The 26,310-nt window shown below is 36.9% G+C and overlaps 1 protein-coding gene across 2 annotated transcripts in view; it reads right to left on the minus strand.

Annotated features, from left to right (window-relative positions):
- The window catches only part of LOC113073057 (semaphorin-3D-like), a 32,160-nt gene extending 14,267 nt beyond the window's left edge, over window positions 1-17,893 (minus strand). Inside the window, exons 1-5 of one of the 2 annotated variants that reach the window (XM_026245935.1) lie at window positions 17,629-17,893; window positions 6,924-7,126; window positions 1,915-2,075; window positions 599-661; window positions 74-193 (exon numbers count right to left, since the gene is read on the minus strand). In XM_026245935.1, coding sequence (XP_026101720.1) covers window positions 74-193; window positions 599-661; window positions 1,915-2,075; window positions 6,924-7,095 — 516 coding nt within the window. In that variant the 5' untranslated portion in view covers window positions 7,096-7,126; window positions 17,629-17,893. Of the gene's footprint in view, window positions 1-73; window positions 194-598; window positions 662-1,914; window positions 2,076-6,923; window positions 7,127-17,628 lie in introns of those variants that run through there. The other variant, XM_026245936.1, reaches the window with a different exon arrangement.
- Between the last annotated feature and the right edge of the window lie 8,417 nt (window positions 17,894-26,310).

Below are 26,310 nucleotides of genomic sequence, written 5' to 3' on the forward strand. Positions count from 1 at the left end.
AATAAAACAGAAAACCTCGAAAAACTCAATATAATCAATATATGTGGAATCAGTCAATAATTGAATTCCTTGCCTCTTTGTGACCTTTGACTTCTAAAAAAGCACAGGTGGGGTGGAATGCTCCAGTTCCACAGGTGTAGACATGGGTCCGGTTATAGATGTGCAAAACTCGAATGAAATTAGCACATTCGGTCTGAGGTAGAAAGAGAAAGAGAGAATGGGAGCATGTGCAGTGGCCTCAAAAACTGTTTGGACACATTTAATGTATGGATGTCATTGCATTAAAAAGCCTAATATCTAACAAACTGTCTTTATCAAGAAAGATATCGTAAGCATACTTTTTAAGCATTTCAAAATGGAGTTTGTAAGATTTCAGATGAAAAAACAAACAATATTCTTTGAAAAAATCAAGTGATATAATATACACTACTGTTTAAAGTTTGGTAAGAAAGAATTCTCATTATCAGTGTTGAGTTTGTGAAAATTGTGAACCATGCAGTGAAGTCCGCGATCTTTTACTATACAGGTTTGAGTTAAAGAGGACAGGCTGTGTATTGAAATGGTCATTCAACAGACATATATGCTGAGTGAAACTTACGAGAGGGTTTTTGCCAGCCAGTATACACATATCCACCCTGTCTCTTGGAGCTGGCCAGCTCAGCTGCAAGTGAGAAACACACACACACACACATACAAAGCAAGTAAATTCAAGTAAAAATACAAGCAAAAAATACCTTCTAATTTAAATTGTCAGCATATGTGATTACAATTGTCTCTCGGGGAATTGTTTTTAGAAAGGTAATTCAACAAAAGCTTTGATTTAGTCTCAGATCAAGTCGAGACTCAAAGTAGGACTTTAAACAAAGTTTAATTCATTGTATATATAACAGATGAAAAGCTGTACACATGAAATACTGTACAAACATGAGTTCTGGGTTAAGCCCCTGAGAGGGAGGATGACGTACAGATAAAGAGTGATGAAGGGGCTTCTGGCCCTGTCTCTGCACTCGTGTTATTAAAAGCTTAAGCGCTTATCACACACAGGCCTGACCTTTGACACTGACTTACCAGAACCGTCTCTACATGTAATAGACGATTCATAAGTACACATGCTCATGAGATGACTTTACATAATGTACTTTGAAGACTGTCATGCCTACTGCAAATCAGTGGGCTCAATCAGTGAAATAACTAAGCACTTCTTGGAATTGAAATTATGAAGTGAACTAGAGGAAATCTTGAGGCAGAAACACACAGACACACATAAACATACTTGAACACCCACTACCATGAATGTATTCATAAGCTAAACATATCCAGAAACTCTGACACCTTGCTATCAGGCATTTTTGTGAGATTATAAAGGTATAAACAGTTTTGATTTGTACTTGGTTTAACTCAGATTATGTTGTCTAAGTATAGGAGTATTATCAGTCGACAAGTTAACAGTTTTATAGAAAAAAATTAAAAAATATTTTTTGCTCTCCCAATAAAACATGCACCTGTTTGACAAAAGGCAGACAAACATCAAATTTATCAAATGAAGTGACCACCTACGAACACTGCCAAGCACATTTTTTCTTCAGACAATATACAGGATCTAGTTTATATTCAATGTTTCACACAAAACATATATTTTATATAATTCTACTCACCAAATGACAAAAAAGGGTTTGGACGAAACAACATGTTCAATCAAAAAACAATTTGTAATTATCACATCTTTTAAAAACAGTTTTTCTAAATTGAAGAAATCTGTCAACCAGTCTGAGAGTGAGTGAATGCACTTCTAAATGATTCTATGGAAAAGTTTTCCTCCAGACCACACATAGTGTAAAGTCTTCACTTTTCTTTTCACTGAGACCTGATTCTGCATGTCTGCAGGTTTGAGTCCTTTAATGTGTATGTATTTACCTTTTTGGGGTGTTTATTGATGTTGTCTGGGTCCAGTAGGTAGATGTGGTCTTTGGCTCCCAGCAGTAATCTGCTTTTTTCTTCATCCAATAGGACTGTCTGAAACCGCAGTCCCTCGCTGGAACCCACAAACGGCACCACACTTCGAGAATGAATCAGCTCTGAAAAAGTCAAATGAGGGTGAATACATATATGAAAGCACATAGCATGTACTATATGCACAAACATACTAAATAACTTGTGTATCAGAACAGTGACTTGTGCAAGCATATAAGAGCTTTATGTGTGAATATGTGCACAGGTGTGCATTTTTCTAAGCATTGCAGTGTAGCAATAAATTGGAAATTGTATCATTGCACAGCTATTGTTCTTTCTTCCAAATCTCTCACTCTTCTAATATACTGAGAGGCACCATTACCTTTACAGTCCATATTATCTACAGTAACAATAGCTTTGGGGCTATCTGTCATCTATGTGTTCAGATTCCATTCTGATAAGGTTTCATCCTCTCTGTAACATCAGCCCATCTACTAATCCTCCTTCCTCTAGCCCTTACTTCACCTGCTGAACATGAACCAAAAGGCTCTGAGCTGTCGGAGAATTCAGCTGGAATCAGCTACTCGTTCCACCTATCAATTCTCACGTCGAACAATGGAAGATTAGCTTGATGGTTCATTTGCAGTAGGTTTCATATTCCATTTCTCCTCTCTGAGGGAGCAATGACATATTCTGTTATTCTCACTGAAGAATTGGTATGTACAAGCGGAACTCTCTAGATACATAATTCTTGAGATATTTTTGAAACACGTAATTGCATTTGACCAAAGCACGCAGTTTTAGTAGACTTGGATATAATCCTAACATTTCTCCACCCAGTTGTTATGCTCTGCATGCACACATAAATAACCATCTGCCAGCAGCCTCAAAGCAAGAAAACCTGGCAGTGTGCACTTAAACACTATAGAAAGCAGGTTTGTAGATTTTTTTTTTTCTGATATTCTTTTACTTATATTTGAATTCAGAATTTCACATATACATATCATTCCTTATTCATTCTTTCCATCTCTCATTTCAGCTACCTTCCTACATGTCTGACATGTCTGCACATCGTCTAAACATCCACGTTAGGGTCGGGTCATGGGGTGTCAGAATCTGAGTTTAGAGCATCAACAAGCTGAATAAATCCTAGGACTTAACTATTAATTCTCTGGGGTGCAGGGTCGAGGATGGGTCATTTCGGATCAGTATTTATAAGACAAAAAAATCCTCTTCAAAATAAAACCCCATTCATGCTAATGCCTGACTAGCTGACGATAATCTACTCTGCAAACAGTTTTAGGTCAGAGCCCTGCTGAAAGATTCCTGCTTTGAAATTAGGTCTAGAGAGATTTATCTGGAGTTCTGGAGTATTATCTTGACCCCTCATGGGAATAAATTCTCACTTTCTTTCATAGCAGTAGTCTGTAAATTACAGCTAGACAACGTTTTTTGAGGATATTTAAAATGTGCATTGACAAATTCATTAGAAAGATTGAATTCTCTTTCCTAAGTAATACCGGAGACAATATAATGAGGAGAAGATGGATCTCATGTCTTAAAAGGGATAAAGTTCAAACCTATATGATTTCTTCTATATGGAAGGAGACATTTTGCAGAATGTTTAAGCTGCTTGTTTCCATTCAACAGAAGGAGATGGAAACCAATGTTTGTCAAGCTCCAAAAAGGACAAAAAATGAAAACTAATCAAAGTAAAAGTAAAACTCAAATATGCATATTTAAGTCATTATTCAACAAATATATGTCTTACAGCTGTGTTCACCATTCACTTTCATTGTATGAATAAGGAAATCGTAGATATTTTTGTATAAATAGTTGACATATCCTTGTAATTTCCCTGTTTTGAAATATTTTGAAACATAAGCTTGCATGGCAAAACAGTTTAATAATATTCCAGTTCAAGTACCAAGAGGCTATACTTCCATGACTAGAAGGAACATTGCCAAGGCTCCAAAGAGAATTTCAAGTTTGCAGCATAATGCTACACTTCTGTGGTTTGCTGACCGTAGTGGGTTAATAATTGTTTTTTATGAGAAATGCAGACTCCTTGTGGAAACATAAAGAAAGTATTGTCCATTCAGTTCAATATACATTGTGCTGTACAGCTCAATCTTTACAGAGCAAGCTATTTCAGCCCTACAGGTACATCATTTATCTTCAGGCAACAGCAAAGCATAAAGATCGATGAGTGAAATACAAACCTATGAAGCAATGGACAATCTTAGGGGTTGACAAATCAAGGTATAATCAGTTATTTGCCAGGAACTGGACCACACATTTAAAGCTAATGTCACAGAGCAAGACTTATTTTAAGATTTCTCACATGGTAAAGGATTATACTCTTAGGTGTAAAAAAATATCCTGCCTGTGGTTTGGGAAGAGAGCCAAACTAGTGGAAACTAGTGTAACTCTGTGTAAAGTACATTAGGAAGACTCGTAGCCATATTTATGACCTGCTTGTTTTACATCTGTTTAGGGAGCCATACAGTTCATTGTATACTATACTGTGAGTTCTTAAATTGCTGTTTTCCTATTGCAAAACAAGGATTTGTGTTTACATGGTTCACGTTAATATCTATACCATCATGCATGTACACTTTATGTCAAACAAAAGAATATATACCATTCATAAAACAATCAATAACCTTCACTCAAGACCCCTGGGCTGAAGGAGACTGTCTTTAATAGAAATATTTACACAACCTGAAGATAATATTTTGATGCGTTTCACTGGACATTATCAGCTAGGAGTGATGTTAGCGACAAGCAAGAATATTGTTTACTTGACTCCAGAGAACATTATGAGATGTACTATATCTAACACAGATCAGATGTTCCCCTTTTAGCCTTCCTTTAAGGGAAAAACAAGAGTAACTTACTGCTGCTCGTCCTTGAGGTGTGCGCGCAGGCCTGCATTCTTCTATATAATGACACACTCTGTTTTAAAGGACTGCAGTGATACAGATATTGTGCAATGTTTTTATGAGACCATCTGCCCAGATGATGGATTGTAAAAGACTGTACTTCTGCATCCTCTCCAACAGGACCAAACATGGAGCGGAACAGCAAGTTTTAAGATCAAACAGACCCACTCAGTGCAGCTTTAAGGATTAGAAAATCTTGTAAAAAAGCCCAAAAGGAACCTATATATTATACATAAATGTATAGGATTTTGTTTGTTGTTTTTTCCTTAACTAGTATTTATTAAATTTTAGATTTCTGCTTTAAGAAAATGAAAAGAATGGCAATGGGTTAAGAAAAAGAAAAATCAAGAAAATCTCTTCAAGAGCTGGGTCACTGCATGCACAAATCATAATCAAAGTCAGGCAGCTGTCTGTTCTCCCCTCTCTTTTACATCATTCTCGTTCTCGCCAAGCACAGCGGCTAAAATATGGCAAACTGACACACAGCATGTCGGATTTTTATGCTACAGAAACTGAAAATAAACAGACGCCCCTGCACAGTCACTCATATTTTTATTGGGGTGAGTTTCCTGACATGGATGAAGGTCTGGTTCAGTAGTGCTGGCATGCTGTGTGTCAGTTTTTAAGGATCTATAACTTTTATTTCCCTCAGTGGCATAAAACAAACACTGCATTCACTTCCTTCCACAAATCGAGGCAGGGATTGAACACAGAAGAGAATGGAAGAGAGAGAAAGAAAAGAAACAAATTAAGAAAAATACTTTTATCACTTCTTAAAAAAAAAAAAAAACATTAATATCTAAAGTATATTTTGTCACTTGTCAGCGCTATCAAAAACATGTTCTGGAACAAACTGGTATCTAATCAAAGTTGCTACTGCTGTTGTAAAGCTTGTGTAGTTTTATCATACGTGTAGGTCATTTAATAATCCATGTCTAATTAAGTAAGGATACGTTGTTACTTTTAACAGTTGTTTCTTTTAAGCCTCACTCATTTTATATCAACATACATGTATCTTACCCTGAACTCGTGCCCATAGTATTCACAGCATGTGTGTGTGTGTGTGTGTGTGTGTGTGTGTGTGTGTGTGTGTGTGTGTGTGTGTGTGTGTGTGTGTGTGTGTGTGTGTGTGTGTGTGTTTGAGCGTGTAGCACTGCTACGATGTTGTCAGGATAACTCCAGTGATAATCTAAAATGTGCTGTGCTTGTGGGATCACTGTTGCGAACAGAGTTAACGCCTTATTGACTTATCAAACCTTTGAAGCCACAGCTGCAGTCGAGCGATCACACACAACCACAGGTAGAGGGAGGGAGGGTGATCACAGCATGGACCAGTGGTTAGCAAATACAGCAAGAGATGCAGACAGTTACAGTGAGGTACTGGGTAAAATCCCAGACCTTAGCAGTCATGGCCTTGTTTAACCTCTCATTATGAAATGGTCATTTTGTCCTAAAACTTCTGACGCAGCAAAATACACAGCACAACTCTATAAACAAACAAATGCAGGTGTACTGTACATGTAATGCATATTTACTGATCCAGATTTTTACATGTGAGATGTAGGGGTGGGTGATATGATCCAAATCTTAAATAGAGATATGATTAATTTTATCTCATGAAAAAAAATATATATCATGACATAATTATTGGGTTGGAACGATTTGAAAATGTAAAATACAATTAAAATGTTACAATTCTTATCTATATAGAAGGCATTTATCAAAAGTTTAAGAACAAAAGTGGCAGATTACTGGGGACATTTGGGGCTGCATAATTGAAAAAATTATGTAGCACATTACTTATATACACTCAGTCAGTCAGAAATGCATTCTAAATATAGACCTGATACAACTGAGTTGTAAAACTCTCCTCACTTCCCTACATGTGCTTCAAAATGTATCCTTTCAAAATGACAAATGCCCAAGCAGATGTTTAAAATAAATACAAGGAAATTTAGCAAAACACTAAAGATTTAATAGATCATCTTAGAAAGAAATCATCTGCACAGAGCAACAGACAAACATTACCTTTGTAGCTGAGTTTAACTCTTGGCATGCTCTCCTTCATAGACTTCACCTCTGGCAGATAAAAGAAGAGCATCACGAATGTACACCACCAGAAACTGGAGAACCACCCCATCTGGAGACACTGGTGTCTGCTCCTCTGTCTCTGTTTGTCTGGTTCCTCGGCAGACTTCATGATGGGAGAGGAGCGTTCTGCTGCTGTGGACCTGTGATGGAGTGGACAGTTAGAAGGAGTCATCTAAGGGAGTGGTTGAGCATCACTGTGGGAGGTTTATGTATGTGTGTGTTTGAGGTCTTGTTAAATCCCAAGCTAAAGTTCAGCTGCTTTACTAGGGACTCTTTCAGGCATGTCTATGCATTTTAGCAGCTCTGGATCAGCTGCTGCTCTATTCAAGTCCTTTCTTTTGTCCACCAACATGCATTCTTTCTTCCTCTCTTTCTAAATCTGTTTGTCTCTAAACAAAAGGTCAGCTTAATGAGGGCAGACACTTTCAGCCTTATTTCAAATGCATTTCTTTTATTTTCTCACACCATCCTTCATCTGCCCTGTCTCCGTCTGCCTTTATCTCTTCTTCAACAAACAGTTTTCTAAATACTAGGGCGACAATCATGTCTGAATCTGCTTCATTAGATTGGCAAGAAATTGTGGGAGAGAGTGAGAAAACTGTAGTATGTCTTTTTAATCATAGTAGGCTTCCTTCAGCAGGGAATATTAGAACAAGGATTCACACACTCCAAAGTAAGGGCTCTCAAAACAGTCCTATGATTTTGAATAAAGGAACAAGGGAAAGGATGAATGAAAAAGAGGAATGAAGGGACTTATACTATGTTGTCAAACATCCAACTAGGGAATTTACATGGATCATTACCAGTGTTGCTTTAAGGGACATGAATTGACTTCTCAGTGAGGGTTTGAGCGTGCTGACAGTGTGCTGGGCTTTGGCATGCTGACAGTAAAATCCTCCCTGAGAAGTTTCGTCTCTAAATTCATCTTTTAAAGCCCTTTTTCCCCCCAAAGCAATCAATTTTGGAACAAATTCACCATTACTGACAATAAAATTCAAGAGAATTACTGTAAGACTTCAAATCACTTACTGACCAACGTTGCTTTTATTATGCAGTATATCTCTAAATATTGTGAGGACTATGACTGTTCAGTGCAATAAACAGTTATATACTCTAAAAACCATTGGGTTATTTGATTATACACAATTTGAGTTGATAATCATTTATAATCAATAACCAAACTGTGCTGGGTTGGAAATGTTTTCAGTGCTTATTACAGGTTTCCTATATGTTTGCTAGTGGCACTCAAAGGAGAACTATTTTATTTGGTGGAAGAAAAAATGAGCAAATAACTGTTCAAACTGATTCAATAAGGTATTCAAAATTCATTCAGCAGTGTTCACTGATGTCATGAACTGACACAAAGGTAGAAAATCCAAATGCAGTAGTTTATTGAAGGGGTAATCCACAAACATAACCCAAAGGCAAGCAAAGGTCATACACAAACAGGCAATCCAAAGCAACAACAGAGCAAGGGGATAAGAAAAACAGATTAATCCAGAAAACAATCAGAAAAAAAAGACCAGGAACAAGACAAGGGAGAACCAGGATACGCCAGGTTCACACATGCTCTGTATTTGCAGTGTGTATGCAGTCCATGTGGTGCAGAAGCTGCATTCAATGTAATTTCAATGACCTACTGCAACCCAAACACATCTACTAAGCTAAACAGTACATAAACAGAGTTTATCTAGCTTTTAAACATTTGTAAAAGACATACATGTATATTGTCAATAAGGAATGTTTCTCTAATACTGAACATTTACCAACAGCAGACAATCCTATCTCTAACTCTAACTTAAAGATAAGTCAGATTTGTATGTTTATTTAAAGAACAAGGCAACATCACAGATAGCTTTGATCATGATGGATGATACTGCATTCATGAAATGTAGAGCAGATTTAAAGGGGTTGAGAAAGCTATCTCAGAGAGCACAAGGATATCAGCACAGGGGTTCTTGGGTAATGCATGAGGCTTGTAAGTTCATATCAAAAAATAGAACTTCTTTCAAAAGTGTATATATATATATATATATATATATATATATATATATATATATATATATATATATATATATATATATATATATATATATATATATATAAAATAAAAATAAAATTATTATTATTATTTTTTTTTTTTTTTATTCCTCCTACACAAAGACACTTTTTTTATGTTTTCTTCCTCCTCCACAAAGACACATTTTTCTTCTCCTTTGACATTTCAGCAAACATCTCCTGGACGGCTTCTTACACATACCACAGAAATTGTTCACGACATTATTTAATCTTTCAGCTTTACAAAAGGTCAGTCCAAGTTCATTATTATGAGCTCAGGTTACATATTTTTGTTATCCCTGGCAGGGGTCAATCTTCTCGCTGTGGTCATAGTCGGGTGTAAGGGTTACCCCTACCTCTGTGTAAATAATGTTCATAATATAAGCACACACAGACACCAAGGCCATGTTATGTTTTCATAATCATAACATACAATGAAAATTTGTCATCATTGCATTATGAGTAATTTGTATCATGTTCAAAGTGATGGTTGGACTCAGTAAGCCCAAAATGTAAAAAAAACTATATCCTATCATTTGACCCTCATATTTTTCTGTCTTTTATTTTATATAACCCAGTCACATTATATCATACCCACATCTTAGAATTGCAGCTCCCATGGCTTCAAGCTTTTGTTCAATAAGACTGAACAATTTGAAAGCTCAAAAAAAAGTATTGTTATAAGAAGCAGAAATATGGTTTTGTTGCTGCCAGACAAAAAAGGTCTGATTGAAATGAGTCTAAATTAGATTGGCAGTTTTAATTTATAATTTCACATGACTCTCATTGTACTCTAATGACCGAAGTTGACTTATAAATAAAGCAAAAGTTATGTATACTAAGTGTAAGAAAAAACAGAAACTTAGTCTAATTAGTAGATGCTGTTTGTTATAAATAAAAACAAACAGAATTTCTTTACAAGACTGTAAGTGCAAATAGTGAGAGATGCTACTCACACATTGTGTAAATGCTTTTGTTTGGGGCTTTTTTTTGTCCCAGTGGTCTTGGACTTCATACTGACACCGACTGGTGCAAAAGTAAATGTTTTACTATTCATATTTCTATTATGATTGAAAACAGTTGTACTGTAGTAGTAACAGCTGTGATCATGTGACCTTGACATTGCACTAGTCCTACAAAGAAGCCTATTTTAGAAGACTGACTGGGAAAATCAGTTCAAATTATAACTATGCTAAGTATTTTTAGTGAATAAATAAATGTAATGACATTTCGACGGTATGCATTTACTCACTCAGACTGATATAAAAAGGTGTCCAGTTATATTCCGGTCATAACTCCACAAAAATCTGTGTATACGTGATACTGTGACCTGGTAATATATCCCATCTCAATACCTATAATGAAAACTTTGTAAAATATGATTTCCCCTATTAGTTAATACATTATATTTGCCTCGGGGCATTACTGAATGACTGACAGCTTAAATTTGCAGTGAAAGGAAAAGAAGGCCTTTACTTGAACTTGCTGAATAGTTTTCATGTGACATTTTGGACAGTCCTTCGGCCTCGAACTAAATGCCCAATCACACAGCACGAAAGCAGACACATAGGCGGTGTCATTACGATTCAGTCTAAAATTTAATTTCTAATCCTCAACAACTGTTTCCTGCAGTCTGTAAGTTTGACTTAAGGCGACCGCAAATATCACCGCATTGTTAGACGGGAAAAAGTACAGTAAAAAAAATATGTTCTGCAAACTTTTAAAAGGGTGAAACTCTGTATTTAGTCCTGCCTGTCTGAGCCAAGTCCATGTTTAATGATATGTTTTTAATACCCTTCTCATCTTTAAAGGAGGAAACGTTTTAGCTTTCATACCTGCACTTAGCTGAGAGAGAGAGCCAGGTGCATATCTAATGACAGAGAGCAAAAAGAGAGCGGTGAAGAAATTCCTCTCTGCCAACATTCCCGATCCTCATTATATGCCTGGAATACCTGACACTCTGTCTGTCTGTCTGTCTGTGAGTGACAGGTTTAGGGAATTATGGGTAATTCAATACGTCCTGAGAGGAACCTCCATAGCCGTAATGGAGAGCAGACAAAGTGCTCAGCTAATGTCTCCTGTCGATTAGCTGTGTTTGGAGTGAGCGCATTAAAATCCGCACTGTTCGAACATACAGGTGAAGAGGGGGCAGATGGTGTAAGCTTAAGGCCGTGTGAAGGTAGGATAAAGATGAGGTGTTTGACATTGTTCTGTGTTTTTATCAAGGTTGTTCAAGTGTGTAGTGCCGCTGACAGGAGCCCTTTGAGGGAGACAAGGCTGAACGCAACATGTCAGTCAATCATTTTAAGATACAAACATTCACACACTTAGTGAAAAACAGGAACTCAGGTAACACCATTTAGAGGTGTGGTCTGAACAAAGGTCTGCTTTTCTTTTGGAACAGAACTGTGACAAAAAACAGAATACATAAAGATTTCACAACTGCAAAACTATACTTACATTGCATTCAGGCTAACAATTTTTCCTAACATGTGTTCCCTGGGATTCGAACCCCCAACCCCCTATCACAATGCTCTACCACTTGAACTACAGGAACACTAATGGAAGTTGCTGTGTTTTCTTGCCTTGTAAATTTGTTTCAGCTCATGATATGTTTCAGCAAAGAAGTAAACTCTAAACTTACTCTGAAACTGAGCTTTGAGTTCTGAGTTTCTTCAACTAGCTTAGAGTAACAGGCCACTACTGAAGTGGCTCCCTAAATGATACTTTAAATAGTGAGGTGTGCCATTCATTTTCTAAACAATCAGATGATTTTCATATGGTGGATGATTAAAAAGAGATTTACACTGAAGAGCAACACTGAGAAACCAAAATAAAATAGACATGGTTCAACCACACCCTAGCAACCACCTGGCAATGCCACAGCAACCACTTAGAACACTGTGTCAACCATGTGGCAATCATCCTATCATGATAGATACTTGTGCACAACAAACACCACTTCTTCTTCAAAAAACTAAAACATTACATACCTTTTTTTAGTTTCTTTCCTGCACTTTATTTTCTTTCTGCCTTCTAAATGAGACAAGAAAACTGAGATAAAAAAATTTAAAAAAAATTCTAGGTTGGTTTGTCTTACTGGCTCATATACTGCTGATGTAGTGAGGAGAGACAGTGAGGTGGGGCAGACGAAGAGAAAATGTATGACAGAGAGAGACATAAGACTATATAATCAGTTGCACTTCTGTGTTAGAGCCTTTTAACACCAAGGCGGCACTATGCTCCACTGGACATATTAAAAACACTTAGGACAAGGACTCATACACACACACACACACACACACACACACACACACACACACAAACACAGCAACAGAATCCATCACTCTTGAAATCCAGCTCCCCACCTTCTCTGGTATCATGTTTTCCTCTCCAAATATATGTCAGAGGTCCAGTTTGCTGAATTAAGCAATGCAAAACCTTTTATTGAGAACACAGGTACAACTATACTTGCCGGCATGTGTGCCTATCCATGCGAATTAAATAAAAACAACTACACTCATGTTATACCATTAAAGTTTATTTATTTATTTATTTTTTTCAATACAGATACATTAACTGCTAATATTTATTTGAATCAATCCTTAATAAAACACACACACACACACACACACACACATAGTGTGTAAAGTGTGTATACGACATCTGTGGCTTATGACTGAGACTTTCTCTTGGTCTCACCCCATAAAGCCATGGGTGTGAGAGTGAGAGTTTCCATAAAGTCTGTGTGCATCACAGAGAGGTATTATCCTGCCCATTAACACAGGGCAAATGCTGCTGGGAGAGAAAGAGCCCCCTCTACTCCACTCAAGTACTATGTTCTGGCTTGCTTTCAGCCTCTTACTCTTCTGAAGAAGAACAGAGTCAACAGTTAATGCCAATCCCAGCTCAGCTGTTGGCGCAGATGTGTGAGGAGGACCAGAGGGAGACTGAGAATCTCCCATCTTTCATTTCTTGACAAGACACCACAGACACACTTTACTCCCATTTAACATTCCGCACCAGCAAATCTGGCCCGCCGTTTGAAAATAAACCTTATCTGCTTTCATAACCTTATTAATCTTTTCCTTAATTTAAAGTTGCTTTTGAGGCCTTCAATATGCTAGAAAGCTGATACAAATGAGCAGATTTATGCATTTAAAACTTGTAAATAAAACCTACTGTACTCACATGAGGTAAATGTTCTCTAGAATAAGATTGAACTGTGCCAAATGACACCCTAAGCCTCTTTGGTCATCTTCTGAATCCATACTTTGGTGACATAATGCCACATAGACTGTCGGGCAGTAGCCTGTCCTAAAAACTGAATAAATATGCACTTTTCTGAAACTTAATAATATTACATCTTACTCCCATCACAAGTCTCTAGTCCTCTAATACTACCTGGCTCTGACTAGAAATTCCAAAATTTAATCGTGATTCAAAGCTGTGAAGAAAACCTAAGACAATTTGCTATTAAATAAAACTGCAATGGCCATATTGTGTGTGTGTGTATATATATATATATATATATATATATATATATATATATATATATATATATATATATATATATATATATATATACAGTATTGTTCAAAATAATAGCAGTACAATGTGACTAACCAGAATAATCAAGGTTTTTCGTATATTTTTTTATTGCTACGTGGCAAACAAGTTACCAGTAGGTTCAGTAGATTCTCAGAAAACAAATGAGACCCAGCATTCATGATATGCACGCTCTTAAGGCTGTGCAATTGGGCAATTAGTTGAATTAGTTGAAAGGGGTGTGTTAAAAAAAATAGCAGTGTGGCATTCAATCACTGAGGTCATCAATTTTGTGAAGAAACAGGTGTGAATCAGCTGGCCCCTATTTAAGGATGAAGCCAACACTTGTTGAACATGCATTTGAAAGCTGAGGAAAATGGGTCGTTCAAGACATTGTTCAGAAGAACAGCGTACTTTGATTAAAAAGTTGATTAGAGAGGGGAAAACCTATAAAGAGGTGCAAAAAATGATAGGCTGTTCAGCTAAAATGATCTCCAATGCCTTAAAATGGAGAGCAAAACCAGAGAGACGTGGAAGAAAACGGAAGACAACCATCAAAATGGATAGAAGAATAACCAGAATGGCAAAGGCTCAGCCAATGATCACCTCCAGGATGATCAAAGACAGTCTGGAGTTACCTGTAAGTACTGTGACAGTTAGAAGACGTCTGTGTGAAGCTAATCTATTTTCAAGAATCCCCCGCAAAGTCCCTCTGTTAAAAAAAAGGCATGTGCAGAAGAGGTTACAATTTGCCAAAGAACACATCAACTGGCCTAAAGAGAAATGGAGGAACATTTTGTGGACTGATGAGAGTAAAATTGTTCTTTTTGGGTCCAAGGGCCACAGGCAGTATGTGAGACGACCCCCAAACTCTGAATTCAAGCCACAGTACACAGTGAAGACAGTGAAGCATGGAGGTGCAAGCATCATGATATGGGCATGTTTCTCCTACTATGGTGTTGGGCCTATTTATCGCATACCAGGGATCATGGATCAGTTTGCATATGTTAAAATACTTGAAGAGGTCATGTTGCCCTATGCTGAAGAGGACATGCCCTTGAAATGGTTGTTTCAACAAGACAATGACCCAATCACACTAGTAAACGGGCAAAGTCTTGGTTCCAAACCAACAAAATTAATGTTATGGAGTGGCCAGCCCAATCTCCAGACCTTAATCCAATTGAGAACTTGTGGGGTGATATCAAAAATGCTGTTTCTGAAGCAAAACCAAGAAATGTGAATGAATTGTGGAATGTTGTTAAAGAATCATGGAGTGGAATAACAGCTGAGAGGTGCCACAAGTTGGTTGACTCCATGCCACACAGATGTCAAGCAGTTTTAAAAAACTGTGGTCATACAACTAAATATTAGTTTAGTGATTCACAGGATTGCTAAATCCCAGAAAAAAAAATGTTTGTACAAAATAGTTTTGAGTTTGTACAGTCAAAGGTAGACACTGCTATTTTTTTGAACACACCCCTTTCAACTAATTGCCCAATTGCACAGCCTTAAGAGCGTGCATATCATGAATGCTGGGTCTTGTTTGTTTTCTGAGAATCTACTGAACCTACTGGTAACTTGTTTGCCACGTAGCAATAAAAAATATACTAAAAACCTTGATTATTCTGGTTAGTCACATTGTACTGCTATTATTTTGAACAATACTGTATATATACATACACACACACACACACACACACACACACACACACACACACACACACACACACTACATACATTGTGTATACGGTAGAATAAAAAAGAATCAGCCCCCTTTTTCACATTTTGTTGCTTTGCAGCCTGAAATTATGACAGACACAGTTTTTGTTTTATCCAGCTGTATTTACTCAGTGCAACTTATAACATCCAAGTGAAAGATATAACACCAACATGTCAGAAAAAGAAAACTTTATTACTTAGTTGGAAAAAGGATCACCCGCTTGCCTCAGCACTTTGTTGAAATTCCTTTTGATTTAATTACAGCCTTTAGTCTGTTGGGGTACGTCTCTACTAACTTTACACATCTAGACTTTGCAATATTTGCCCACTCTTCTTTACAGAACTGCTCAAGTTCAGTTAAATTTGATGGCGACCATTTGTGGATGCAGTCTTCAAGTCATTCCACAGATTTCCAATGGGATTTAAGTCTTGGCTCTGACTTGGGCCACGCAAGGCATGCTTTTTCTACTTCAACCACTCTGTGGCTAGTTGAGCTGTGTGCTGTGGGTCATTGTCATGTTGGAAGGTTAACCTTTTTCACACTGACAACTTTCTGGCAGAGGGCAGCAGATTGTCTTAAGGAATTTGACTGTATTTTGCCCCATCCATTTTTCCTTCTATGCTGACAAGTGATCCAGTCCCTGCTGCACAGAAACACCCCTATAACAGGATATTTCCACCTCCATGCTTTACTGGAGGAATGCTGTTATTTGGATGGTGAGATGTATTGGATTTCCGAAAGACATATAATTTGGTGTTGAGGCCAAATAATTAAATTTTAGTCTTATCTGTCTCAGAATCTTCAAGGTTTGTTTTGGCAAAGCTCAGTCTCAGTCAGACTGCAAGGGGCCTTTCTTGAGGAGTGACGTTTTTCTTGCAACCCTCCCATACAAGCCACATTTGTGGAGAATGTGATATGGTGGTCACATTCACACAATGACCACTCTTTATCATTAATTCCCACAACTGCTTCTTGGTCGCCCTCTGACCAGTTTCCTCCTGGCTCTTTTATCCAGTCTGGAGCAACGTCCTGATCCACAGAGGGTCTGTGTTGTACCAAATACCTTCCACTTATTAATAACAGATTTAACTTTGCTTCTAGGCATTGATAAAGCCTTTGGATTTTTTTGCATCCATCTCCCAGACTTGTGCCTGTCCACAACTTTATACTGGAGATCTTTTGACAGTGCCTTGTCACCCACAGTTGATTGTTTGCTTCAGTTGCAAGACCAAGGACAATAATGCTCCAGGAAAGCTGTTCTCATGCTGAGCTAATCAAAATGTGCACGGCGGATCACAGTTGAAAGTCAAATGGCTTGTTGTGCCATTGAGAAGGTGATTAGCTACACCTGATTGAGTTTAAAAGTCATTTTTAGGAGGGGGAGTGATACTTTTTCCAACTCAGTGATTCTGTTTTTTATTGATGTTTTTCTGACATGTTGGTGTTATATCTTTTACTAAATACAGTATCCTATACAGCTGGATAAAACAAAAACTGTGTCCGTCTCCATTTCATGCTGCAAAGCAACAAATATTATTTAAAAGGGGACTGATTCTTTCTTTTTTTTACCCTCGGTGTGTGTGTGTGGGGGGGGGGTGTATGTATAAATTAAAATATGTAAAAAAAACATACAAACACACACACACATAGGCTTATATGTATGTATATGTATACACACACACGTATCTATAGTCAATGTACATAAAATATTATAAATTGTAATAAAAATGTTGATATAGATGCGTGCTTTTGTAAAGATGACGTTATACGATGACTCCATGTAATTGTTAAAGTCAAATATTTGCTTTAAACTAACTTGCCAGTGAGGTCTTATTTATTAATGCGCAGCTGCGATTGAAATCTTTTGAAATGTAACATGTTTCGTATCACATACAAATCTGAGAAGAATAAAGAAGAGAAAACGGGAGAGCCATGCATGATCAATTACCTCAAACAACATCTCTGCAAATATTTATCCTCATGAGAGCAGCAATTACTTTTACACACTGAAGTCTGTATCGCCCGCAACAGACATGCCACTGTTTAACGCTGGTGTATCTTTATTATGGATGTGATAATAATCTAGCCTAATGTTATAATACTATATAACTATCGAAGAATTGTTGCTATCGATTATAGACCGTAATAATTAAAAGATACAATCTCTGTCCTTTATCCTCTTAGTGATGAACCCTAAAACTTACTCAAAATATTTGAACTGGTGAAAGTTGACACTGATGACATTTTAAACGTATCTGTTCAATAGCCACCAATGAAATGCAATAAAATACTGAAATATTAATAATAAAAGGATACCTGTGAGAGTTAGTGTCTGTCGTTATTTTCTGAAAGTCTGGGGCGCAGTTTGACACTTCAAGATCCGTTATTATCCAAAGTCATGCTTGAAATGTCTGCAAGTGTCCACTGTTCCTAAACTAAGCTCTCTTCGACTTAGTGAGGGGAGACACATAAACCGAAAACAAATAAAGACTAAAGAACGGTTCTCTGAGTCAGACTGGACTGTGAATTTGGCTGAGGTCTCCGCGTCTGTGGCGCTCGTGGCTGCTGGCTCGAGCTGAGAGCGCCAATTAGCGCCGCGTGCAGTGAGGGGAGGGGAGCGCGAGAGAGCAGCGCACGCTTCATCCTATTCACACTTTTTTTCCCACGACTTGGAGATACTGTCGTTTGTTCTGAGAATTTTATTTTATTTTATTTTGGAAGAACTATTAATATTGTGAAATAATAATAATAAACTATTTCTATAATGAAGAAATTATTCTATTTTAATAGAACGCTGACTGAACGAGATATTTTTTTTTTCCTTAAGTGAAAATAATGAAAGGCTAAGGTGTTGAAGTCGGATTAGATCGATGAATCGCGACCACTGCGAGAAGTCTCGATTGATGTAGGCTATAAAGAAGCACTGCTCTTAAGTTTATGATGTATAATATCTATTATAATGTAGCCTATATACTATGAGAATACTTTTTATTTGGTTGGCTGTCAGTTAATGGCTATCTTTAACTGTTTGGTTATCAACATGATCTTTAGAATATCACTTTTTGTGCCCAACAGACAAAAGAAAATCACATGTTTGGAAAAATTATAAATGATGACAGAATTATCAATTTTGGGTGAGTAACATTTTACCCTTAAGAATTTACTTTACTGATGTAGAAAATTAATGGGAAGAATCATTCGGTATCCAGTGCCATAGAAAAAGTGGTGGCTACTGCATTTTACATTCAAGGTTTGGTTGAGGTCTCAATATGCTTAATTTCTCTCTGGCTGCCAATGTCATTAATTATAGTTAATGTCATTCATTTTTGCAGTGACTTGCATAGTTCTTTATGAATGCTGACACATTCAATGCATTCAGAAGCCTGTTACTGTACAGAATGTATTGTACAATTCAGTCATTGTATGAGCCTTTGGCCGGCAAGACTGCCAGAGTGAGAGAGAGCACTGAGAAATGGCATACTTCAATTGATGTGATTTTTCACTTCCACATTTAGAGTAGCATGAGGTTGAAAATGAGCTCTGCTATACTTTTCCCTCCCCATGAATTCATCAAGACACACTGCACTCTAAGAGCTTCAGAATGTGAATCTAAACTCAGCTGCCCTTCTGGGTACATTAATCAAATCATAGGCCTTTTTGCTAGGGACTGTAACATGCAGTTGTATTATCTGGCAAAATATAGTGTAAGCAACTGAAATATTGTGATTAATCTGGAAGCTCCTAAAAACCAAGGGCAGTGTTGAATGATTACTGACCTTTTTGGGATGTGTTTTGGATAAAATGCAGGACAGTCTGTGTAAAAACAAATGGGTGTTGTTGAGAAAAGTGGCTTGCTGTCCCACAACGCTGCCCAAATACGTAAGAAGTGGAATATTTCCCTGGAAAGAACTTGTGTGTGTTGTCTATAAGTGTATATCTGGGTGTGAGAGTGTGTGTGTGTTTTGCTAGAAACATTATTCATGCAAATGTACAAACCCATGCAAATGCATGGCCAATGAGTGTGCGAGCACAATGGTAACAGACCTTTGAATTCAGGGAGACAATGTCATTTTAGTAATATTTTTATTTGTAATCTTTTCTTTCTTTCTATTTCATTTTCAGTCTAATTTTAGTTAGAATTTAGACAAATGTTGTATTGTATTTATTCTTTTTTAAGTTTTTGTTCATTTTTAATTATGACCATAAAGTTTTAATACATCAATTAAAATAAAAAAATGGAGAAATGTTTGAGGTGTTTGAAACCTTTCCATTGGACAAAAGGCTCTTAAAAAGGTTCTTCAGAATCTTACAATGTTCTTAACTCAAAGTAAAAAATATATATTTTCTGTGAAAACCATATTTTGCAAGAGTGTAAACGGAAATGTCCATATTCACATTTGTATATTTGCATAGAATATGATTTGAGCCTTAGTCTTTAAATGTGTAATCTAGGAAGTGCAGTAATTCTTTTTTCGAATACAGATATAAAACAGTCTTCATTTTCCAACAGCAAGCCAATTCAGCTTCCATCTATCCCTGTCATATAGCTGTAAGAATGTTGTGAGAAATCTGTGAGTAATTTCTGAAGTAATCTGTAGTAGAGATCAACTGCGCTGAGGGCACAGAGCCAACACACTACACCAAGGGACCTTTTAGTTCCCGTTCCCCACACAGAGCAACTTATTAGTGCAAAGAGAGAGAGAGAGAGTGATTAGACAATCATGCCATTAGTGCAGTCTATGAGCCAGGCCTCTGGCTGAGCACTCCCACAATTCAATGGGCCATGCTATCCAGGCTTATCAACGATAAGGACAGGTATCAATAATGAAATTACGCCAGTAGCTTGAAAAATGGGGGGGGGTTATCAACCATGAAGTTTCACTGAGGGTTTGGGAATGGGTGGTAAAACATGCCACACTTGGATATTCTGTATATAAAAGAAGCAACACAGACATTTTCCTTAAAAGAGAGTAAAAATGATAAATAATAGAAGAATTAATACTGTAACTAGTAATATAAATCTAGCAATGTCTAAATAATGGCAATATATATATATATATTGCATCACAAGAAGGCTTATGAATATATATACACTAAGATGGAAGTGCAGATTAGTTGGGAATGTGAGTGAATTTATCAGCATTATAGAAGTCATTATTATTTCCAAAATTGTTTTTTTATATATATATCTTAATCTTAATAATTAAAGTTTTCTATATTCTGAACCGTTTTAAGAATTTTTCCCATGAAAGGACATGTGAATGATATTTGTGTGCTTGTGCATATGAGGGGGTCATTTCATAGTGTGAATAAAGACATTTTGATGTCTCTCATTTCACATCACACAGACTTAGGGTGAAAGTATGTGCTTTTTTTACCTAAATTCTCAATTTCTAAATTGCCTCAAATGTCTGGGTTTTGACTGTTTTCCTATTATTTTTCTGTCTTGCTGAAAAGGAGTTTGACCAATAGACTTACAGTATTGTACTTAATCGAACAGTTGTTGGTGTGAGAAGGTGAGATCTACAGAAAACAGTTATAACAAAGAAAAACGTACATAAAATGTATGAGGACTGCACAGAACTTAATAGGAAAACAAAGTCCACACCCAGACATTTTAGGTAATTTAGAAATCTCGGCCCTGATGTGTCCTGGAAAAAAATAAAAAGATGTATGGTCACATACCGTACAGTATGAGTCCGTCAGAAATACATGGGCATACATTAGCACACATTCCTCCTCATACTCCCCATTATATTGAAGGGGGTTTTCGGCATTCTTCACAACCGGGCCATTAAAAGCACTCCATCCATCCAGAAGCAAAATTTATGCCCTGCATTAATTCTCACCGACAACCATCAGAACAATTTCACATCTTGATCAGAACATTAAAGTTTCTTTGTTTTATTTTGCCGGTTCAGATCCCCTACAAGTTGTCCCCTCGTCTGCAGCCCTTCCACTAAAAATAATCACTGCTTTGACAAAGCAGGCAGAAAGATGCCCTGATATCTGCTGTCTGCTGTTCACGTTTTTTCCGATGTACAGTATGCAATCGAGCACAGGTTGTTTTCAAACCAGGCCTGAGTGAATTCTCTGTAAATAAACAGTGTGGCAGTCTACATAGTTTCACTCTTCCAGAGGTAAACACTAAATCCATTTAACCACAATTGCACTGAAAACATGTAATCAGCCAAGCAAAGTTTTCTCTCATTCTGTGATGTGTTTATTTACCCCTCACTTTTTCACGACTGGCAAGCGTCCATGCATAGTATTATTTATTACTTTTCTTCTTGACCAGACAGCTGGATTCCCTGATGCAGCTGAGGTGTTTTGTTTTCCCCAGCGGCAGAAATCTGAATCATACGACACATAAACACACCCATATACAGTATATACTGTAGTACAGTGACATTCAAAGGTGTGTCTGCTCTGGTTGACATCATGCTAGAAAAGATAAACAACTGAAATGCATCTATGTGAGTGTTTATCTTTGAATAGATGACGACACACAAAAGTAACGTAATGCATATGTGTTTTAACACCAACTTAAGAGGTCTGGCGAAAAAATAAATCTGAATTCCACAAACCAGCTATGTTTTTTTTGTTTACAGTGTGTCATACACTATTATCCACATACTTCAGCGATGACATGTTGACATCTGGCAGGAAACCAGTTTCCTCTGAGCTTCCATTCCTGAAATCGAAACGTAAACACTGTGAACATTTCAATATGAACGCAAAGTCTTCCGAAGTCAAATAATCTGGACTATCCACATTGATTTTACAGTATAAATCTATATTACTACTCTCTGCCAACAGCTGTCTCATTTGTTCCATTCTTTATTTCTCCTAAGGAATATTAAATCTAAGACCAAGCTGATGAAACATAACGGCAAACTCGGAGTCTCCTGAGAACAACCTGTGAGCAAAATATTTTCTTTTGTCTATTTGCAGCTTTGAAAAAAATAAAATGCAACTTGAGCTGAATAAATCAAGTACTTGAGTGGGGGTTGAGAGATTTTTATAAAGACCCGGTGTGAGATGTCTGTGCATGTGGAGCAAAACTGATATGATTTTTTAAGAAAAAAAGACAGAAAAGGAGAACTGAGGAGGACGGAATGGAGAAAAAGGGGACAGCAGAAGGGAGATTATATGCTTCTGACCTGCAGGGGATGTTCGGGAAATAGTTTCAGAGAAAATTTGTTTCAAGTGTAATGTCAGCCAGCTGGTGGACACACTCTTGCTTGTGCCTCGATAATGGGGAAGCATTTGTATGTGTGCATATATGTGTTTTAGGCACTAAAGGATGTAAGGTGTTCTGAGTAATGGTGCAGGTGTTAAAAATGTATTTGGCTTTACATCACTTTGACCTACAACAACCGTACACCAGCTTTCATGTGACACATGTGTAAAAGCTCAAAACGAATGCCTTAACACTAATAACAGTATGTTAACAAGAAAGGAGATGAGCTGCATGCAATATATCATATATGGGCAAACTATTCCATGCTTCACATGGAAATGATTAACCAGATCCTGAAAGTAAAATACTGGCTTTGATACTTTATATTTGTGCTTGGAAAGGTCAATATAAACTATAAAAGTCCTTCTTCCCACGGTTCCACAGTCACAATCCACAAACATCAGGGTGTTCACCTTCCCTTCCCATCTTTTTCCCCTCTCTCTCAAGCTCCAATTCCACCCGTGCCTTGGGCTTTTCCACTTTGGCATGAAACCCAGTGGACACCTTTCCTTGTGAATCATATCAAAGCCATTTGCAACGATTGAATTACCCTGTCAGCTGAAAGTATCCATTTTCATTTGCAAAAAAAACCCGAGGTGATGTGTCAGCAGTGGTATTCCACTGAAAATAACACACTTAACTCTGTCTTCTTACTAATTATGTGTGTGTTTGTGTGACTCATAATGGCAATCATATTATGTCTGCACCTCCATTTAATTACTGTAGTTTGAATATCCCCAGCCTCTTCAAATCAGAATAATGAGACAACACCTGGGTCATTCCTACTTGGTGCAGTACCTTTTGACCTCTTTAATCTTTCATAATGAACATGGTGTGTTTGTGATATAATTTAGGGAGGCATTTATATAAGGCTTTTCGAAATATATGGTCATATATCAGGTCAGACACTTAAAATGTATTAATGACAATTAGATTATTTACATAATGGCAAGACAAATAGCACACAAACCTAGCAGAATAAAAAAATAATGTTAGTCATTCTAAGTGATGATTATTAGCTGAAATGTGGGTGATTTGGAAACAAAATCACTATTAATCATGGGATTGGACGGGACTGGAAAAATTTCAGTGGGAGTGGGCTGGACTGGGAATCATAATAACGCTTTGATCCCCAACTTTATACACAAATATAGCCTACTTTTTAAATAAATAAACTATAAACTGTAGGCTTATATTTAAATTTTGAACTCAATTCCACATGCCATGTCTTTTTATGCTCTCCTCCTGTTTGCTTTGGTGTGGCTGGTTAAGTGAATGATGGTCTATGTGCTAATACAGTAGCCTACCTCGGGCAAGACATCCAAAAGCCCACCTATCATTCATAGACCTAAAATGTAGCTTTTCATCTAAAAGGTTTATGTAGTAACAATACATGGCCGCTAAATCTAATCTTAAACTACAGAAATGTGTGCTATTGAAGTGTGTGTGGAAACTGAACAGCAGCGCAGGCTCACAGCTGAACAGATGGAGGCACCGGTTGTCTCACTTGCTCTTAAAATACTCCGTCATTTTTGGTCATACAGATCAAAGTAATAAATCTTTCGATTCTGTATACGTTTATTTGTGTGCTCAGAATAACAATGAAACGTTGTGCTTCTTATCAAAGCAAACAACTTGTGGTTTCTGCTGTCTCGGTCATGTGAACTTGAGCGAGAAACTTCCTCTGAAAAATTTCGGCTGCATCCGAAGACTGAAAAATGCTGCCTTCGGGATTTAAAATGCATCTCTATGTTATGTTAATTGATATTGTGAATAATATAAATATATATATATATATATATATATATATATATATATATATATAAAAATTCCAGATTTTTGGTTTGGTGATAAAGCCATTTGGTTGATGTCCTTCAGTCTTTTTTCTTGTTTAATTGGCAGCTCAGCTGTGCAGACGCAGTGAGACTGCAGTGGCAGTCGGTCAAAGTCCCACAGCTTGTGACAGAGAGGAAACAAGGGTGAGAAGAAGCATGGGATCGGCACTTCCTGCCTAGTGACTGACAAACACCACTGGGCTTTGTTCTTCTCCCTCTGGTACTTACCGTCTGCTGGCCTTTCTTTGGCCTGGGTGTTGCTATGATGGACAGATAGCCATATAAAAGAGGGGAAGCTAAAGCAAAGATGACAAATCTAAGTCAAAGAATTCTGGAAAGTAAAACTGAAACCAGTCTAGAGTGGTGTCTGGTCAGGCTTGTGCTCAGCTGATGATATAGCTACAAATAGAGATACAGATAAGAAAATAACTTTTTTTGCGGTGTACCATATACAAGTTAAGCAACAAGGCGAATTGAGTCAAGTTTCAGCACTAAACAGTGGCTGCAGGGCAAGATAGCGGAAGAGAAGTGTTAGTTACACAAGGAAGAATGGTCAGAGAGTTCAGAAAGTGAGTGTGAATAAAAGTATAAACTGTTAGACACAATTCATGCTTTGTAAAACCTTCAATACTTTCCATACGATTGTCTCATTTCTGAACTCTCTCAAAACAATACTCCTCCAATCAAAAAGATGTCACGTTCTTCTTCCTCTTGATAATCCTCTGTGATCTACAGGATGAGAGTTGCACCCTACATTTAAAAACTAAGGATATTTTCACATCAAAATCCATTGTATTGGCAAGGATTTGGAGTACACATACATTTTTCATTGCAAACACAGTTTTTGCCTAAAGCAAGATGTCATTGGCCGGTATTTTGATTTGGAGTGATTTCAGCACTGAGCCTTCATATCGTAGTCAGCTCTACTAATAATTTAGCAAGATAACAACATTCTGACTCAGCCCACTGACCAACCTCTCTCTCTTTTTCTTTCTTTCTTTCTTTGGAATACGTGTTGATACTATACTCTTTCGTCTGCAAATATTGACATCAATGGTTCTGAAAGGGAGTTTGAAGCATACTGTAGTATATTAAGGGTTTGTATGCAATGCCTGTGGTACAGTCGAACAGCTTTATGCTTCTCTCACCTTATCGGACATCTGCACTCTAGTGGGAAACTGCACAGGACCCCACAGGCTGTCAATATTGCTGCCTGCTGGTAAAATACATTTATCAGATCTGAAACCAGATCTGTAAGTATGAGTGTGATAACCCACTCACTGTGTTTTCTTTCTTAAAATAATATCAAAATGTCACTGATCCGGCAGGTAAATCTCAGGCGTTTATTTATGTATGAAGCAAGAACATTACTGAAATACAGATGAGATTTCTAAGTAACAATCTGTAAAAACAGAACAAGTTTCATATGACCAGTTGATAATGCCACTGAAAAAAAAAATGGTGTAGAAACAATTTTCACTCAATAAATGCTAGTAAATTTAACAAACAATTACAAACAAATGGCAAGTAACACACTTAAGCATGACATTTTGAAAAACTGAAATAGTATATACTTGTAAAATGTCCTCAAATAATCTGTTTATTTACAACTTCAAACAAGTTTTATACAGAGAAGGCTACTGTTAGATGTATTATTTATTTATTTAAATCAAATGTAATCTTTTTTATCACTTTATAAAATATTAATTGCATTTTTAACTTATTTATTTGTATTTATTGCGTATTTAAATCGAATAATAATACAAAAAAAAATATATATATATATGTATATATATATATATATATATATATATATATATATATATATATATATATATATATATATATATATATATATATATATGCATGTGTGTGTGTGTGTGTTCCACATTCCTCACATGAATCAGTTGGATTTAGAGC

This window comes from Carassius auratus, unplaced genomic scaffold (assembly GCF_003368295.1).
Source record: "Carassius auratus strain Wakin unplaced genomic scaffold, ASM336829v1 scaf_tig00011294, whole genome shotgun sequence".
NCBI lineage: Eukaryota > Metazoa > Chordata > Actinopteri > Cypriniformes > Cyprinidae > Carassius > Carassius auratus.